Here is an 18,914-nt window from a genome sequence, read left to right on the forward strand (position 1 = left end):
AGACGGTTTTTACAGGAACGGCTGGGGGTGGAAGAGTCCAGTCGTTCCGAACCTGATCTTCAGTGTTAACTCCCTCCACCGCACCTAGACGATGTTCCTGACGTCTGAGATCATTTATATCCTCCATAGGTGCGATGAAAGGAAGAAGACGATTTCTCCCCTCGAGCGTTGAGTTTCTTGTCCCTTGCTCTTTGAACCCTGGTCAAAGTCAAAATTTTGATGGATTTTATCATCATAACTTCCCTTGAATCTTGAGTAACCGATCTTGCTATCCCTTCAATCCTTCCATCGAATACCGTAGGTGCAGACCATGGGGCTTGATACAAAGGCTTTGTGAAGTTCTCACTCCATGACACGGCGGACATTAGCGATGAGAGTCTTGTTGATGGCTCTAGATCTAGCTAATCTGAAGAAAGTTCGCCTCGTAGTAGTGTCAAATTCCGCCAGTCTCCTGTCTTCCACCTTAAAATATCTGCTGCGGGCTGAGTTGATGACTTTATTTATAACCTTTGTCGACCTCAGGCGCTCTGATGAATGGCTCCATGTGATGAAGAGAGAAATGACATGCGATTAAAGGCTGTTAATGTATTGATGTCGTTATTCTTCATCTTGTATGTGTTGAGCAGTATCCTTAGATGGGGAAACCAGGTTTAAACCATCTGTGATCCATGATGTGACTTTCGAGTCCGAAAATAAGGCTTCTTCCGGAGACATATCATGATGATGTCTAACTTAATTCTTCCTAGAGTAGGACGAATTCATAGATCGCCAACGATCCCAATAAAATATTGACGTTCTTCTAAGGGGACTATCTCCACCCTGAATGATTTCTTCATCAAAGAGGAATGATTCTGCGATGATCTTACAGATGAAGGCTTCGACTTCTTAGTTTTCTTAGCCTGAGATGGTCCTGTCTCAACAGATGGTCTCTTCCGAGTCTTGGGAGGGGACTTGCCTGACCCTGGACACAACCTTGGAGATACGGCTGGCATCTCGCTGGAATGAATCTCAGCATCAATGATAAAACGTTACCCAACTTTATTTCACTAGATTTAGACATGGCTAATGTGAGCCGACGTTGCTTATCTCTAGCACGTCTGTGCACAGACTGTAAATATAATAAGAATTTTGCTTCAGACAATTTAAAGCTAAATATATGAGTATGAGCAGAACATAAAGGTTTACACACCCGGCAAAGTATGTGCGTATCAATGCCGATAGCCATAATCTGCACTGAAAATACACACAATAGAAATAGACACAATAATCACAAGTTGTATAATAATAACAAATATATACAAGCCAAAAACCGCATACAGCACAAATTCATTAAGAAAAAACAAAAGAATGAAAGACTTATCAACGTGTGCGGGACCCCCAGGTGCCTCCAGCCGCCCTCATAGGGAGAGAGTAAAGTATCATGGCGGTCAGCTGACCATGTGGAGGGCAAGGGAGGTAATATTTTACGTCCACTTCTTTTAGAAAGGAACTTCAAGAGAATTCAGGTGTTCCACTACCTTCGCCAAGAAGAGGAGATAAGCAATTAAGCATGAGTCAGGATAAGGAAAAATAGACAAAATCATGAGCATCAATCTTTGTACCAGGGATGCAATATGTCAACCAAGTCGGCAAGCCTGACTATTCCATCCCAAAATTACCGCTTTTGACAAGCATGGGTTGCTGGAGATCAATTCTAAGCCTATCTATACTGGCTGACGCAAGGCAGTCACAGGGATCTGGTCTGAACCAGGGATCTAGTCTGAGGCAGTATGAAGCAGTTGGTTAAGGCGTGCTACTCACTGGAGGCAATATATTGCTCAACGTTAACTAACCTGTGGAAGTCTGGGCTAAAATTAGTTTTCAGCAACCTGTGTTGGTCGTAAGAGGGTCAGACTCGGTGAATTGTTTGACACATGACACTGTATCCCAATCATGTAGATCAATGCTCATGCACTTGACAACTGTATTGTCTGGTCCAGACTAAACTATTTACATACCGCCGCCATGCAGCTTGAATAGCGTAAAACAATAACAAATCAAAACAAAACTTCTTGGATAATGAGAAATGTAATCTTGAAAAGATCACTACTAATATTTGCCTTTCAAGTGGTAATTCCCACATGCATGAAAAAATGGATACAGCAAATGATATGGCGTGTCACTTGCCCCACCCCCACCAGCTGCAACTGACCTGTTTCTGGCACCCCCTCCCAGTACTGTGTGGGGAAGCTAAAGTGTCCACCCATGATCTGTTTGGGGAGGTCCATATCCTTCCTTTCATCAGAGAAAGGTGGATAGCCAGACAGCCTGCAACAGAAACCAAAAACACAGTCATCAATAGATGCATGCAAATAATAAACATCCATCTGGATCAGATGGATGCAAATAATAAACATCCATCTGGATCAGATGGATGCAAATAATAAACATCCATCTGGATCAGATGGATGCAAATGAATGTTAAAAATAAAGGAACTCAGTGATTGCATTTATTAGCTTTTATGAATGTGAAAGATAACAGATAGAAATATTTAACACACTATGTAGTTACAGGTTTATATTTATGAATTATTCTTAGAGAATATAAAAACAATGTATTAGCTGTTTTAGTAATTGTTGATGAAAAAAAGTTTACAAGTATTTGATTTTATGGGTGCTTCATAACTCCACGTTTTACTTTGTTTAAATACATCCTGAATACTTGAATTGTCAAACAATGTTTTTGTGTCTTCACATTCTATGCTTGTTGCTTTGAAGTGTACATGACGTTTTCCATCTCAATTACACCAAAATAACTGTGATGTAAATGTTGTTTTTGTATGCGATTCCTAGCTGTTCTTTTCTTGTGTCTGTCTCCTGCTCCAGAAAGAGACAGACCACACATCCAGCGTATTATGGCAAACACACTAAGTAAGTCAGGAAAGTTCACAAAGCTGATGTTGTGAGTGAGTGAGTGAGTGAGTGAGTGAGTGAGTGAGTGAGTGAGTTTCAGTTTCACCCTGTTCCAGCAATATCCCAACGATATCATGGTGGGTGAACACTAGAAATGGGCTTCACATTTTGTACCCATGATGGGAACCCACTTTTGTCTTATGCATGATGAGCAAACACTTCACCCACTTAGCTACCTCACTCTCCCTCAACTTACTGAAACAACAGAGCGATTGAGTAAGTGAGTTTAGTTTTACGCCGCACTCAGCAATATTCCAGCTATATGGCGGTGGTTTGTAAATAATTGAGTCTGGACCACACAATCCAGTGATCAACAAAATGAGCATCGATCTGCACAATTGGGAACTGATGACCTGTGTCAACTAAATCAGTGAGTCTGACTACTCAATCCCGTTTGTCACCTCTTACGACAAGTATAGTTGCCCTTTATGGCAAGCATGGGTTGCTGAAGGCCTGTTCTAACCCAGACCTTCACGAGTTGAAATGATAGACAATGTGACAACAGGACAAAAGGTAGATGTTTGCTAACTAAAAAGGTAAACAGTGCGAGACCCAAGATACACCTTTAAACAATCCAGTGGCACTGAAGAAAGGGTTCACTATAATTTTCAACAGTTTTCTTTACAGATTAGCTAAGGGTTTTAACAAATACTGCATGATTATTTCCTTAAAGGCAGTTTGTTGGAAAAGGACAATGGTAGTTAATAAACATGGGTATCATAATCCATCCAATGACATACACTGGAGTGAGTGAGTGAGTGAATTTAGTTTTACGCCACTTTTATTCCAGTATTCCAGCAATATCACGGCAGGGGACACCAGAACATTGTACCCATGTGGGGAATCAAACCTGGGTCTTCGGGACTAGCGAAAACTTAAACCACTAGGCTACCTCCCCTCCCCTCCCATCCCCATATATATTGGCAATACTTTGAGATGTCTGGAAATTTCTTATGTGTATTAACACTGGGAGATATGAGTCGTACCACTCACATAATAAAAAGGATAACTCCCAGACTCCAGGCATCAATGGCTTTGGTGTATGTTCCACTTCCAGCAGTGATCAGGATCTCTGGTGCCAAGTAGGTAGGTGTGCCACAGAAAGTCTTCATCAGAGACCCAGCATCGACAAACTTGGATAATCCAAAATCTGTCACCTAATTGAAGTCAACAAGACAATCAACCAAACCAAGGATTTACATCTGCATTATATGCAACCACATGTCTTTCTGCAGTGTCAAAAAAACAGTTTACTCTCAAAAGAAGTAATTTTACCTTGCAGAAAACAATTGTAAAATCTTTGATTTCAAAGAAACAATTAGGTTCACATTTTAAACAACAGATTACTTGTCCAGTAATGGATGGTAGGAACATGCTCTCATTGATTACTTATCCAGGAACAGATTGGTTGCTTAGATGCTCTCATTGATTACTTGTCCAGGAATGGATGACAGTCAAATGCACTGATTGATTACTTGTCCAGTAATGGATGGTACGAACATGCTCTCATTGATTACTTATCCAGGAACAGATTGGTGGTTAGATGCTCTCATTGATTACTTGTCCAGTAATGGTTAGCAGTGCATAGCTCCCTGAATAGGTTAAAATCCAAGTTCTGATCTCTGTTGTTCCTCAAGCACGGTATTTCTCACTCCTTAAGTCTTCGAGCTCAGTGTCCCACCAGGGAGGTTGACTAGATAATTTTGGCTTGTGATAATGATTTGAACTAGGAAAGTAAACTCTCTTGTTTATAGATGCTGCTTTTTGGTAAACATGAACAAGTAAACATAACGCAGTGTTCACATCTGTTGGTATTAAGTGATCAATTTCATCTTTTTGTAGGCAATTTAACTCTTTGAACTTATATTTAAAGGCTGCACTATTCTCCTCTTTCCAGACATATCGTGACCAGGGGGTTGTATCATTGCCACCTGATTCACATTGGTCTTGGGTGTGTATGTTGTTGGAGCCTGGATGTCTGAAATCAAACCTACAGAAGACTGGAAAATGGTTCGAGTCATCTTGTGTACCAATACCAAAGTCCGATATAAACGGATATAGGCTTTACGAGGCTATCATGTACTCAACAGTGCTGGCCACATTATAAGTGATACATGTATATTCACCTTGCATGTCTTGATAACACCTCCCGTTCAAAATGTGAATGCCAAATAATTTGCACATTTCGATCAGTTTCTTGCCAAAATTATTACAAGTATCTGAGGCCTGTGCCCTTTATCTGGGTGGTCATAAACTATCTGAGTCAAATAATCCTCCAAAACAGACATGCCATCGTTATCTGTGTCCTCATAGATGGGAGAGTTTTCAGGTGAAAGGGAAGTTAGAATCAGTATTGTATCGTTTACACTACCTAATCTTGAAGTTTTGAACAGAAAAACCACAGTATTTATATTTATTATAGTATTTATATGTTCATATATTCTAGTTAAATATCCTCTGTTCAGCCACAATTCTTTGATGAAGATTGTTACGCCACCACTATGTCGACCAAATTTCTTAGTTTTTATCCGTACACTGTAAAATGATCGATAACCAAACAGAAAGCTTTTAAATTCATCTACGCTACACACTAAATTCAAGAAAGCATTTATCAAAAGACAATCTTACCCGGATACACAGAAACAAAAACTAATTGATGCGAGAGGAAACCCTAAATTATTCTGGAAATTGCTGAAACAGGGGAGACAATCACTCATGATAGATGGAATCAGTACTCAGGAATGGACAGATCACTTTTTCATCTCTCCTCCAAACAGAAAATCCACCATCTTTACCTCCCATTACTGACAAAGATGATACTGGTACTAGAGCAGTATTAAATCAGCCTGTTAGCAGCCAAGAAGTCAAACAACATATCCAAAAGTTAGCAAATAATAAATCACCTGGACCTGATGGAGTTGTCACAGAATAATTTAAAAATACAAGTACTATTTTACCCACATTTACAGTCATTTTCGAACAGATATTTGACAGTGGTGTATTTCCTACTGCTTGGAATAGAAGCATTATTTGCCCTCTTTTTAAATCTGGAGACAAGAATGATGTTAACAACAACAGAGGAATTTCATTGATTGATACCATGTGTAAAATAGTTACATCTATATTAAATCAGAGACTCATGACTTTTTGTGAGGACAATGCAATTATTGATGAGCTGCAAGCACGTTTCAGATCAAATTACTCAACTATTGACAATATATTTAGCCTACAAGCAATGATACAGAAATATATTGGAAAAAGGAAAGGGAGATTTTATTGTGGTTTTGTGGACTTTTCAAAGGCATTTGACATTGTAAGGCATGATATTCTATTACAAAGTTTGAAAGATATTGGAATTAATGGAAAATTTTATAATATACTCTCATCTATGTATTCAAGCCTGTGTGCCTGTGTGCCTGTGTGCCTGTGTGAGAGGTTCAAGAGGATTAACAGATTGGTTCAAGTGTAATATTGGCACCCGTCAAGGTTGTATTTTGAGTCCCCAGCTATTTGTTATATTCATCAATAAGCTTCTAAAACAACTGGAAGACGTTGGAGGAGAAGGTGTTTTTATTTCGCAAGATTTTAAAAATGTTTTTGCTATAATGTTTGCAGATGATGTATCATCAGTAGCGTACTCAGCCATTCAACTCCAAAAGAAAATAGATGCTCTGAAATTATTTTGCTTCGAAACAGGAATGAAAGTGAACTTGGAGAAAACAAAAGTCATGTTTTTTAGAAATGGTGGACCCTAAGAAGCTATGAAAAGTGGACATACAACGGCGAAAATAATAAAGCTGTACCTTTCTACAGATATCTAGGCATTATATTTACACCAAACTGATATGGACTCAGGCTCAAATTTCTTTAGCTTCCCAGAGCTCTAAAGCTATGATAGCTATACATAGATATCAGAGGACACTTGGTGATATTTCTTGTAAAGATCTGTGCAAGATTTTCGATAGTATTGTCACGCCTGTCCTTTGCTATGGCTCTGAAATCTGGGGATATAACTACTGCAATATAAGTGAAGATGCCCATGTATAAATGTGCAAATCTCTGCTCAAAGTGTCAAAACATACATGTAATGTAATGGTGCTTGGTGAAGAGCTGTCAGGTACTAGTGTAGACTGATACAAATGGGCCCGGAGAGACTCCCCTATCAGTGCTACAGAGTGAGTGAGTTTTAGTTTTACGCCGCACTCAGCAATATTCCAGCTATATGGTGGTGGTCTGTAAATAATCGAGTCTGGACCAGACAATCCAGTGATCAACAACATGACCATCGATCTGCGTAATTGGGAACCGATGACATGTGTCAACCAAGTCAGCGAGCCTGACCACACGATCCCGTTAGTCGCCTCTTACGACAAGCTGAGTCGCCTTTTATGGCACAGTGCTACAGAATGCTTAATGCCCTTGATGACATGGGACGCACCTGTTATGCTACAAACATCAAATATATTTCATTTAGATTCGGATTTGGACATGTATGGATCTCCCAAGATGTTGGTGATAAAAATATTTTCCTATCAATGTTCAAGTAGAGACTATTTGACAATCTACAACAAACCTGGAATGTAAATGTTCATAACTTACCAGACTCTTATTCATATAAACAATATATATCCCTACTCACTGTTGAATACTATCTGAACTCACCACTACCATCTCACGTAAAAAGGATTTTATCACACTTCAGTTGCAGTAACTTTAGAATAGCTGTCAACACTGGAAGACGCCAAGCTATACCATATCAAGAAAGACTTTGTCCTCTCTGTTTATCAAAAAACAAATATTTTATTGAAAATTGATTATCATTTAGTTTTAATCTGTGAAGCTTATAGTTCTCTCCGTAATACACTTATTGGTAAATATATCAAGTCCACCTCTCAACAAAACTTTGTCTCCATAATTACGTCTCACATTATGATATATTACATAAACCTTCAATCTTTTTACACAAAGCAGAACAAATAAGGAAAAATAATATATAATTTACTTATGTCAAGATCTTGTACTTTATACAAATATGTTCAATGTGCAGGGATATTTTGTAACCCTAAATCTTTTGGGCCACAGGCCTCATACTGAATAAAAATCTGTCTGTCTGTAATGGTTAGTAGCTTGTTCTCACAGAAGACAGTAATAAGAAGCAATTGCTTGTGGAATCTGACAACAATACTATTTCATCGGCTACCATCAAAAGGAGAGGTAAACTGATGTACTTTTGGATGCTGTCAGGAAGGTGGTGCTACTTACCTTTATCACAGTGTCATTTGAGTCGGAGGCCAACAATATATTTTCTGGCTGAAAATAAAGACAGAAGTTAATCATGCGTTTTAATTAGTTTTGAAATCAATTGGTTCTTTTCATGACTGATTTTATTTTCAACTCATAAGCATGATGTGAACACAGAGGAAAGCAAACGACTTTAAGGAGAAAGATTGTACATACCTTCAAGTCTCGATGAGTAATACCCTGGTCATGCAAGTACTGAAAGCAACAATGCATAATTGCAATCTTTCCTTCTCTCTTTATACATATCTGTACATAACCTACAGAAAAAACAAGATACTACTGCACAAAAGTAAGTGAGTATGGGTCTATGCCATTTTTAGCAATATTCCAGCAATATCTTGACAGGGAACACCAGAAACAGGCTTCACACATTGTACTTATGTGGGGTATGGAACCCTGGTTTTTGGCATGACCAGGGAACGCTTTAATCATTAGACCACCTGACTGCCCCTCAAATGGACAATAACCTACAGAAGATGGTCAAACAGCTGTAGACTTAAACAAACTGACGAGGACATCATGAGTGGATTCTGCATTGTGAATCATTGACGCTACAGGAAATCATAAGGTCTTGAAGATTATCTTGGAAATGAATCTCGCTTGCCTGTAGTGCTGCAATGATTCACCAAGATCTCAAACCGCATAGATTTAGACATTTTATCGTCAATCCGATCATTTTCTTTTTGATTCTATAAACAAGTAAAAACATCAGATTTTGTTGTCAGAGTCAGCTTTTTAGCAGAAAATCCATCAATGTGACTATGTCTACTAATAACACTTCTCACTGGATAATTAACCAGGTGTCAACCAATCATATTTTGTCTTATTTCAGTCCTTGAAGCTGATCGAGTTGGGAGTCAAAATTATGATCTGGCTGAAATAATTAAAGTAGTTTTTCAAATAGCAAACTGAAATAGTGATGATGGTTATCGAAAAAAACAAACGTAAGGCATGAGATTTGATTTTCAATGAATCAAAACAAATTGTGGCAGCCTACATGCTTGTATTCCCTCTCAGATAGACACATCCTTACCTTACAGGCAGCAACCATCTGGTAGAAGAGCAGTTTGGCTGTGGGCTCGTCAAACTGCCCCACACTAACCACCCGGTCAAACAGCTCTCCCCCTTCCACACTGGAGAGTACACACAAAACAGGGCATCAGGATGTGCATGCCAGTAACAAGTGCCTAGGTTATGTACACATGTACAGGATCAGAATTGCTACAGTTAAGCAGGTTACTAGGGGAAAGTACTGATGTGCCAGTCAGCACCAGAATGTGGATACAATAGTGAATGGGTTTGGTTTTCCGCTGTTTTAGCAATAGTCCTGCAATATCACAACAGGGAACTGTATGAATAGACTTCAAACACTGTACCCATGTGGGGAATCGAACCCAGGCCTTCAACGTGATAACCACTTGGCTTCCCCAGTGCTCCCTGGACATAAGTACATACAGCAAGATATGAACTCAATAACAACTACAAACGTAGCAGTGTGCCAAATTTACACTGGTCCTGTGGACGCTGGCAAGTAAGAATTCATCAAACAACTAAATGATAAACCTGAAGTGGTTCTGGTCCAGTGGTAGCCAGTGAATTTTGAGTTTATAGCTTTGTAAATCTATGAATGTTATTTTGGACCAGTGAAGTACACACAGGACCAGAAATTCTTGTCCACTCATTGGACCTGTGGTTTAGTGGGAAATATATTTCTTGCCAGGTGGCAACCCTTCTGTTCTGAATGTTGACCAGCATATGTATGTATACTTACAGCTCAAGAAGGATGTAGAGAGTATCAGGATTGTCTATCAAATCCTCGATTCTGATAATACACGGCTGGAAAAGTAAACAGATCAAGTATATCTGAAATAGGATAACACAGGAAAATCATGCATGTTTCAGCAAGAACTGAAAAAACTTAATTCATCTCTTAAACTCTTTCAAAATGATACTCCGTACAACAAACACATCCACAAGACAAACTCTTTCAAATGATTAATCTGGAAACCATATTAGCATACTCACATGTTTTAATGCTTTTAGTATTTTCACTTCGCTCATAACCTGGGACGCCATGTTCTGAAAACATTTCCTGATTGTGAGAATACTTTATTTTCTTGAGACTTGAGTACACACGCCTCTCGAAGAGTCTGGTTTGGGGACAGGACGTTTACAAGCAACATGCACAGATATAAACTACATTCATATCAATTCAGCGAATCTATATATTAGACTTGGTAAATATTTTGCATTTGAGAAAACTCATCACAAAGTATAATTCATCAATCACATTAAATCTCCTGTTGTGCATTGTTGAAAATGCAAAGATTATAATTACTGTGAGCTTTTCTCATCCTGCTCAAGATATTTCATTCAGGACGTGTCAGCAAGTTTAGTGTTGCCTGCCCACTATATTTAATTCAGGGCGTGTCGGCATGTTTAGTGTTGCCTTCTCATGGTAATGACTGTATTGTGTATAAATATTAATATTCATAAAGGTGTGATTCATAAGGTCTCAAGTAACCTTCAAAGAAGGGCAAAATAGATCTTGAAAACAGTTGCAAATCCAATCATTATTTACTTACTAACTGTGACTTCCCTCCAACTGAGAATTTCTTCTTGGAGATTATCTTGCATGCATACTTTTCACATGATCCTTTCGCAAATGCTAACCTCACCTCCCCACAAGCACCCCTGGAAAATAATGCAGAACACCTAACTGCATATTTCATAAAAACCTCTGATGGTTGGGTTCCTTTCATTTCAGTGAAACCCTACAAGATCTGTATTGGGGAGGCATTTCATATCTGAGAATTCCCACTGGCTGGTTAACAGCTGGTTTTTGTGGGTCTTACTGGGAGACTATCATCTACACAGTAACAAGTCAAGGCTGGTCGTCTTGCTGTCCTGCCATAGTGGTCATTCAGTCCCCATTTTAGGATGAAGCATTTCTGCCATTGAATCCTCACTGGGAATGTCCCTTTGACCTCTCAAGAATTAAACACTGAGACAATCCAAAGTTGAAAGCGCACATGAATATATATCTGTTTCCCCAACAAATATAGTATTTACCTAGCTGTTTCACAGGTACAGATAGTACAATCAGGCCGCGTTAGTCCGGACCCCGACATTCCGATTCCCACGATATCCGAACGATAGCTAACTGTAACCAATCTTGTTTACTATGTAAACTCATTACCTGTTGATTCAGTAATCCGGTGCTTCACTCTCCGTATCCGAACATTAATCAGCGGTAACAGATTAGCTAATTACACATAGTTTCGCTTCATTAATCCGGCGGTGCATCAAAAAGGTTGGGATAATCCCTTCACACTATGAGCCCCATTCAGTGGTAATTGTTAAGTGACACTTGCGAGTTGGAGATGTCGTTAGTTTGTGATTTTGATCAATTAGTTGGTCTCACTTTTGGTTAGTTGGAGTAATACCTGTCATGGTTACTTCCTGTATAAAACACTGATCGTGTCAAAATGAGATCAGCTGACGCTTGTCAGTCATAATGGAAAAGTCCCGCCCCTAGGCGTAAAAGATGTGAAATTACTGCCGCACAAAAAAAAAGAGAAAACCTTAAAGCCAACTTTGATCTTATGTGTAAACATTTTGGTCAAGAATTCAGACAGTCTATCGGCAAGAGCACAATTTCGGACATCGGATATGTTTTGTGATTGGTATGATCGTTTGACAGACAGATGCAATCACGTGGTTGACACGTGACCTCACTTCGTAACAATGCTGCTAGTCACAAGTATGCCAATGTCAAACTGACCAACGTGAAAGTTGATTTCTTGCCCCCAAACACCACATCGCACATTCAGCCAACTTGTATACGTTCGTATGTTTTTGTATCGCCATGTCAAAGGGAAGTAACCCTACTGTAGATGTGTTCATAAAAGTTCATTTCAGTAGTCCGTACGTTTCACTATCAGAACGTTTTTGATGAAAAACGGACGTGTTCGGATTAACGCGGCCTGACTGTATATGTAAATAATTTTTTTGCATTAACCCCATACATGTACCTTATTATTATCATTATTATACTTTCCAAAGATTCCATTAGCATATAAACACACCATGGCGTATGTTTCGGACACAACATGGATACACTAATCTCCAATTTTTACAACCAAACAAAAATTAGTCTTTGTCACCAATGTGGAGGTGATATCCACCACAATATACTAGGTGGGAAAAAGACTGCTGTGCTCAGAAAACAGCCATTGTTTGAAACAAAAACTGAGGATTTTTTTTAGTGTGTATCAGCTTTGTCCTACATTGAAAGATTCATTTGTTAGTCCTGCATTGTTAAATTATAGATATATATGGGAAGGATTTCATTGCAAGAATTTGTCAATTAAACAGGCATAATGCAGGTGTCCCATATCCTTCATATACTATCCCGAGCATTAAAATTCACTTTGGTATCTTTAAGAGTGGGACTAAACCAGGGACCAGTGTTAATTGGCTCCAAACTCATCATAGGCTAAGGGTGGCACTTTAAGGCTTCACATATTTACCCATCTCTTCTGATATTTCTATTTCGATGTGAGGAATGTGAGTGCATATTTTCGTAAAAAATTGATATTAATTGCATAATGTCATTTTGAATCTTGGAAGAAAAAGGCGACTTTATAGCTGTACTATGTCTCCCCAGTGAAGCAGGAGACTGTGAAAAGAAAAGCTCTGAGGCAGTGAGAAGGGGCACCGACTCAATGACTTGCTGGTACATTCCTACCTTCCAAGAGTCTTTGTTAATGTGTATTTTTCTGTCAGTTCTTTGGGTAAATCTGCATCTTCATTTGACTTCAGGTCCATGTATACATACGCTGGAAACAGAAATAGCACATTCATTACTCTGTAACACACGCACAACTTTCACAATAAGGTTTCAGTAATTATCCACCATAGATAGGACAGAGTCCATGTACATTATTGAGATTGAGATTGAGAGTGAGAGAGTGAGAGTGAGAGAATGAGAGAGAGAGAGAGAGACTAAACAAGGCTTCACACGTTGTACCCATGTAAGGATTTGAACATGGCCTTTGGCATGATGGGCGAATGCTTAAAGCACTGGAGGACACACATTTAAAGTGTCGCTGTACAGGACCTACCTTTGTTCTTCTTTAATGCCAGAGATACTTCATCATTGTTGTTCAAAACCTGCTTGTTGCCTTTTCCTGGAAATAAAAGGTGAATGAGCTGATTGAGTAAGTGAGTGAGTTGACTGAGGGTTTCATATAGATACAGCTACAAATGTTATGCATCACAGTATTGAGTGACGGTGTGAAGAGCTAACCTACTTTTCCCTAAACCATAGCATGGGTCAGTGATGTCAAAACAAAATATGTACTTATCCCTAGCTTAGGAACACTCAATATCATAGGTTTTGCTCACCCTCCAGTCACTTTTGATTATTTTGTGTACAAAAATCAAAATGCCTTTAATCCTGCTTGTCGAAAAGATAGAACTAATTCCATTCAATAAATCAGAATCAGTAATTGACTTAACTGGGTTTAATACTACTATGAGCCACTAACAAGCCACCACAAATCCAGTGATGGAGTTGTAGTGAGAACTTCACAATAAGATGCATTCCAAACTGATCTTAACAGAACTGGGAGAATACTCCCATTAGTCTACTGGATAGATCATTCAAGATTCTGGTGTGGTCCATGTATGATTTTTCCATGTATGGTTTTGTTCAGATATTCCCAAGTTCAACAGATGCCCTCACCAACTTTCTCTCCATTGATGAAAGTGCCATTGCTGCTGGTGTCTTCAAGGAACACATGAACTCCTGTACTGGTGTTTTGCTGTAACAGAAAATACCGGTAGGTGTCATGGTGAATGAATGCATGACTTGCAATCTGTTTCATAACATTACAGTAGAAGTGTTTGCATATACTTGCAGCAAAACAAAAAAAAGACCTGACACTGACATTTTCCTCTTGGCCAATAAAGCCACACACTTCCAGACCTGGAGGTGAATCAAGACAAGCCCCAACATTGTACAAGTACCAAACCTGGACATGAACCAAGACAAGGCTCAGTACTGTACAAGTACCACACACTTCCAGACCTGGACATGAACCAAGACAAGCCTCAGCACTGTACAAGTACCACACACTTCCAGACCTGGACATGAACCAAGAAAAGCTTAAGCACTGTACAAGCACACCACACTTCCAGACCTGACCTGAACATGAGCCAAGGCAAGCCTTAGCACTGTACAAGTACCACACACTTCCAGACCTGGACATGAACCAAGACAAGCCTCAGCACTGTACAAGTACCACACACTTCCAGACCTGGACATGAACCAAGAAAAGCTTAAGCACTGTACAAGCACACCACACTTCCAGACCTGACCTGAACATGAGCCAAGGCAAGCCTTAGCACTGTACAAGTACCACACACTTCCAGACCTGGACATGAACCAAGACAAGCCTCAGCACTGTACAAGTACCACACTTTTCCAGACCTGGACATGAACCAAGACAAGCCTCAGCACTGTACAAGTACCACACACTTCCAGACCTGGACATGAACCAAGACAAGCCGCAACACTGTACAGGTATCACACACTTCCAGACCTGGACATGAACCAAGACAAGCCTCAGCACTGTACAAGTACCACACACTTCCAGACCTGGACATGAACCAAGACAAGCCGCAACACTGTACAAGTATCACACACTTCCAGACCTGGACATGAACCAAGAAAAGCCTCAGCGCTGTACAAGTACCACACACTTCCAGGCCTGGACATGAACCAAGACAAGCCTCAGCACTGTACAAGTACCACACACTTCCAGACCTGGACATGAACCAAGACAAGCCTCAGCGCCGTACAAGTACCACACACTTCCAGACCTGGACATGAACCAAGACAAGCCTCAGCGCTGTACAAGTACCACACACTGCCAGACCAGGACATGAACCAAGACAAGCCTCAGCGCTGTACAAGTACCACACACTTCCAGACCTGGACATGAACCAAGACAAGCCTCAGCACTGTACAAGTACCACACACTTCCAGACCTGGACATGAACCAAGACAAGCCTCAGCGCTGTACAAGTACCACACACTTCCAGACTTGGACATGAACCAAGACAAGCCTCAACACTATACAAGTACCACACACTTCCAGACTTGGACATGAACCAAGACAAGCCTCAGCACTGTACAAGTACCACACACTTCCAGACCTGGACATGAACCAAGACAAGCCGCAACACTGTACAAGTATCACACACTTCCAGACCTGGACATGAACCAAGAAAAGCCTCAGCGCTGTACAAGTACCACACACTTCCAGACCTGGACATGAACCAAGACAAGCCTCAGCACTGTACAAGTACCACACACTTCCAGACCTGGACATGAACCAAGACAAGCCTCAGCGCTGTACAAGTACCACACACTTCCAGACCTGGACATGAACCAAGACAAGCCTCAGCGCTGTACAAGTACCACACACTTCCAGACCTGGACATGAACCAAGACAAGCCTCAGCGCTGTACAAGTACCACACACTTCCAGACCTGGACATGAACCAAGACAAGCCTCAGCACTGTACAAGTACCACACACTTCCAGACCTGGACATGAACCAAGACAAGTCTCAGCGCTGTACAAGTACCACACACTTCCAGACTTGGACATGAACCAAGACAAACCTCAGCGCTGTACAAGTACCACACACTTCCAGACTTGGACATGAACGAAGACAAGCCTCAGCACTGTACAAGTACCACACACTTCCAGACCTGGACATGAACCAAGACAAGCCTCAGCGCTGTACAAGTACCACACACTTCCAGACCTGGACATGAACCAAGAAAAGCTTAAGCACTGTACAAGCACACCACACTTCCAGACCTGACCTGAACATGAGCCAAGGTAAGCCTTAGCACTGTACAAGTACCACACACTTCCAGACCTGGACATGAACCAAGACAAGCCTCAGCACTGTACAAGTACCACACTTTTCCAGACCTGGACATGAACCAAGACAAGCCTCAGCACTGTACAAGTACCACACACTTCCAGACCTGGACATGAACCAAGACAAGCCGCAACACTGTACAGGTATCACACACTTCCAGACCTGGACATGAACCAAGACAAGCCTCAGCACTGTACAAGTACCACACACTTCCAGACCTGGACATGAACCAAGACAAGCCGCAACACTGTACAAGTATCACACACTTCCAGACCTGGACATGAACCAAGAAAAGCCTCAGCGCTGTACAAGTACCACACACTTCCAGGCCTGGACATGAACCAAGACAAGCCTCAGCACTGTACAAGTACCACACACTTCCAGACCTGGACATGAACCAAGACAAGCCTCAGCGCTGTACAAGTACCACACACTTCCAGACCTGGACATGAACCAAGACAAGCCTCAGCGCTGTACAAGTACCACACACTGCCAGACCTGGACATGAACCAAGACAAGCCTCAGCGCTGTACAAGTACCACACACTTCCAGACCTGGACATGAACCAAGACAAGCCTCAGCACTGTACAAGTACCACACACTTCCAGACCTGGACATGAACCAAGACAAGCCTCAGCGCTGTACAAGTACCACACACTTCCAGACTTGGACATGAACCAAGACAAGCCTCAACACTATACAAGTACCACACACTTCCAGACTTGGACATGAACCAAGACAAGCCTCAGCACTGTACAAGTACCACACACTTCCAGACCTGGACATGAACCAAGACAAGCCGCAACACTGTACAAGTATCACACACTTCCAGACCTGGACATGAACCAAGAAAAGCCTCAGCGCTGTACAAGTACCACACACTTCCAGACCTGGACATGAACCAAGACAAGCCTCAGCACTGTACAAGTACCACACACTTCCAGACCTGGACATGAACCAAGACAAGCCTCAGCGCTGTACAAGTACCACACACTTCCAGACCTGGACATGAACCAAGACAAGCCTCAGCGCTGTACAAGTACCACACACTTCCAGACCTGGACATGAACCAAGACAAGCCTCAGCGCTGTACAAGTACCACACACTTCCAGACCTGGACATGAACCAAGACAAGCCTCAGCACTGTACAAGTACCACACACTTCCAGACCTGGACATGAACCAAGACAAGTCTCAGCGCTGTACAAGTACCACACACTTCCAGACTTGGACATGAACCAAGACAAACCTCAGCGCTGTACAAGTACCACACACTTCCAGACTTGGACATGAACCAAGACAAGCCTCAGCACTGTACAAGTACCACACACTTCCAGACCTGGACATGAACCAAGACAAGCCTCAGCGCTGTACAAGTACCACACACTTCCAGACCTGGACATGAACCAAGAAAAGCTTAAGCACTGTACAAGCACACCACACTTCCAGACCTGACCTGAACATGAGCCAAGGTAAGCCTTAGCACTGTACAAGTACCACACACTTCCAGACCTGGACATGAACCAAGACAAGCCTCAGCACTGTACAAGTACCACACTTTTCCAGACCTGGACATGAACCAAGACAAGCCTCAGCACTGTACAAGTACCACACACTTCCAGACCTGGACATGAACCAAGACAAGCCGCAACACTGTACAAGTATCACACACTTCCAGACTTGGACATGAACCAAGAAAAGCCTCAGCGCTGTACAAGTACCACACACTTCCAGGCCTGGACATGAACCAAGACAAGCCTCAGCACTGTACAAGTACCACACACTTCCAGACCTGGACATGAACCAAGACAAGCCTCAGCGCTGTACAAGTACCACACACTTCCAGACCTGGACATGAACCAAGACAAGCCTCAGCGCTGTACAAGTACCACACACTTCCAGACCTGGACATGAACCAAGACAAGCCTCAGCACTGTACAAGTACCACACACTTCCAGACCTGGACACGAACCAAGACAAGCCTCAGCACTGTACAAGTACCACACACTTCCAGACCTGGACAGGAACCAAGACAAGCCTCAGCACTGTACAAGTACCACACACTTCCAGACCTGGACATGAACCAAGACAAGCCTCAGCACTGTACAAGTACCACACACTTCCAGACTTGGACATGAACCAAGACAAGCCTCAACACTATACAAGTACCACACACTTCCAGACTTGGACATGAACCAAGACAAACCTCAGCGCTGTACAAGTACCACACACTTCCAGACTTGGACATGAACCAAGACAAGCCTCAGCGCTGTACAAGTACCACACACTTCCAGACCTGGACATGAACCAAGACAAGCCTCAGCGCTGTACAAGTACCACACACTTCCAGACCTGGACATGAACCAAGACAATCCTCAGCGCTGTACAAGCACCACACACTTCCAGACCTGGACATGAACCAAGACAAGCCTCAGCGCTGTACAAGTACCACACACTTCCAGACCTGACCTGAACATGAACCAAGGCAAGCCTCAGCGCTGTACAAGTACCACACACTTCCAGACCTGGACATGAACCAAGAAAAGCCTCAGCACTGTACAAGTACCACACACTTCCAGACCTGGACATGAACCAAGACAAGCCTCAGCACTGTACAAGTACCACACACTTCCAGACCTGGACATGAACCAAGACAAGCCTCAGCGCTGTACAAGTACCACACACTTCCAGACCTGGAC

General features: G+C 41.6%; 1 protein-coding gene across 1 annotated transcript in view; it reads right to left on the minus strand.

The window, feature by feature from the left end:
* LOC137296114 (serine/threonine-protein kinase Chk2-like) overlaps window positions 1–18,914 on the minus strand; it is a 33,738-nt gene that overhangs the window by 7,676 nt on the left and 7,148 nt on the right. Inside the window, exons 3-13 of the mRNA XM_067827803.1 lie at window positions 14,003–14,081; window positions 13,380–13,445; window positions 13,004–13,094; window positions 10,839–10,947; window positions 10,279–10,332; window positions 10,025–10,089; window positions 9,287–9,386; window positions 8,410–8,448; window positions 8,215–8,262; window positions 3,946–4,109; window positions 2,192–2,307 (exon numbers count right to left, since the gene is read on the minus strand). Of these exons, the coding sequence (XP_067683904.1) occupies window positions 2,192–2,307; window positions 3,946–4,109; window positions 8,215–8,262; window positions 8,410–8,448; window positions 9,287–9,386; window positions 10,025–10,089; window positions 10,279–10,332; window positions 10,839–10,947; window positions 13,004–13,094; window positions 13,380–13,445; window positions 14,003–14,081 (931 nt within the window). The remainder of the gene's footprint in view (window positions 1–2,191; window positions 2,308–3,945; window positions 4,110–8,214; window positions 8,263–8,409; window positions 8,449–9,286; window positions 9,387–10,024; window positions 10,090–10,278; window positions 10,333–10,838; window positions 10,948–13,003; window positions 13,095–13,379; window positions 13,446–14,002; window positions 14,082–18,914) is intronic.

This window comes from Haliotis asinina, chromosome 1 (genome assembly GCF_037392515.1).
Source record: "Haliotis asinina isolate JCU_RB_2024 chromosome 1, JCU_Hal_asi_v2, whole genome shotgun sequence".
NCBI lineage: Eukaryota > Metazoa > Mollusca > Gastropoda > Lepetellida > Haliotidae > Haliotis > Haliotis asinina.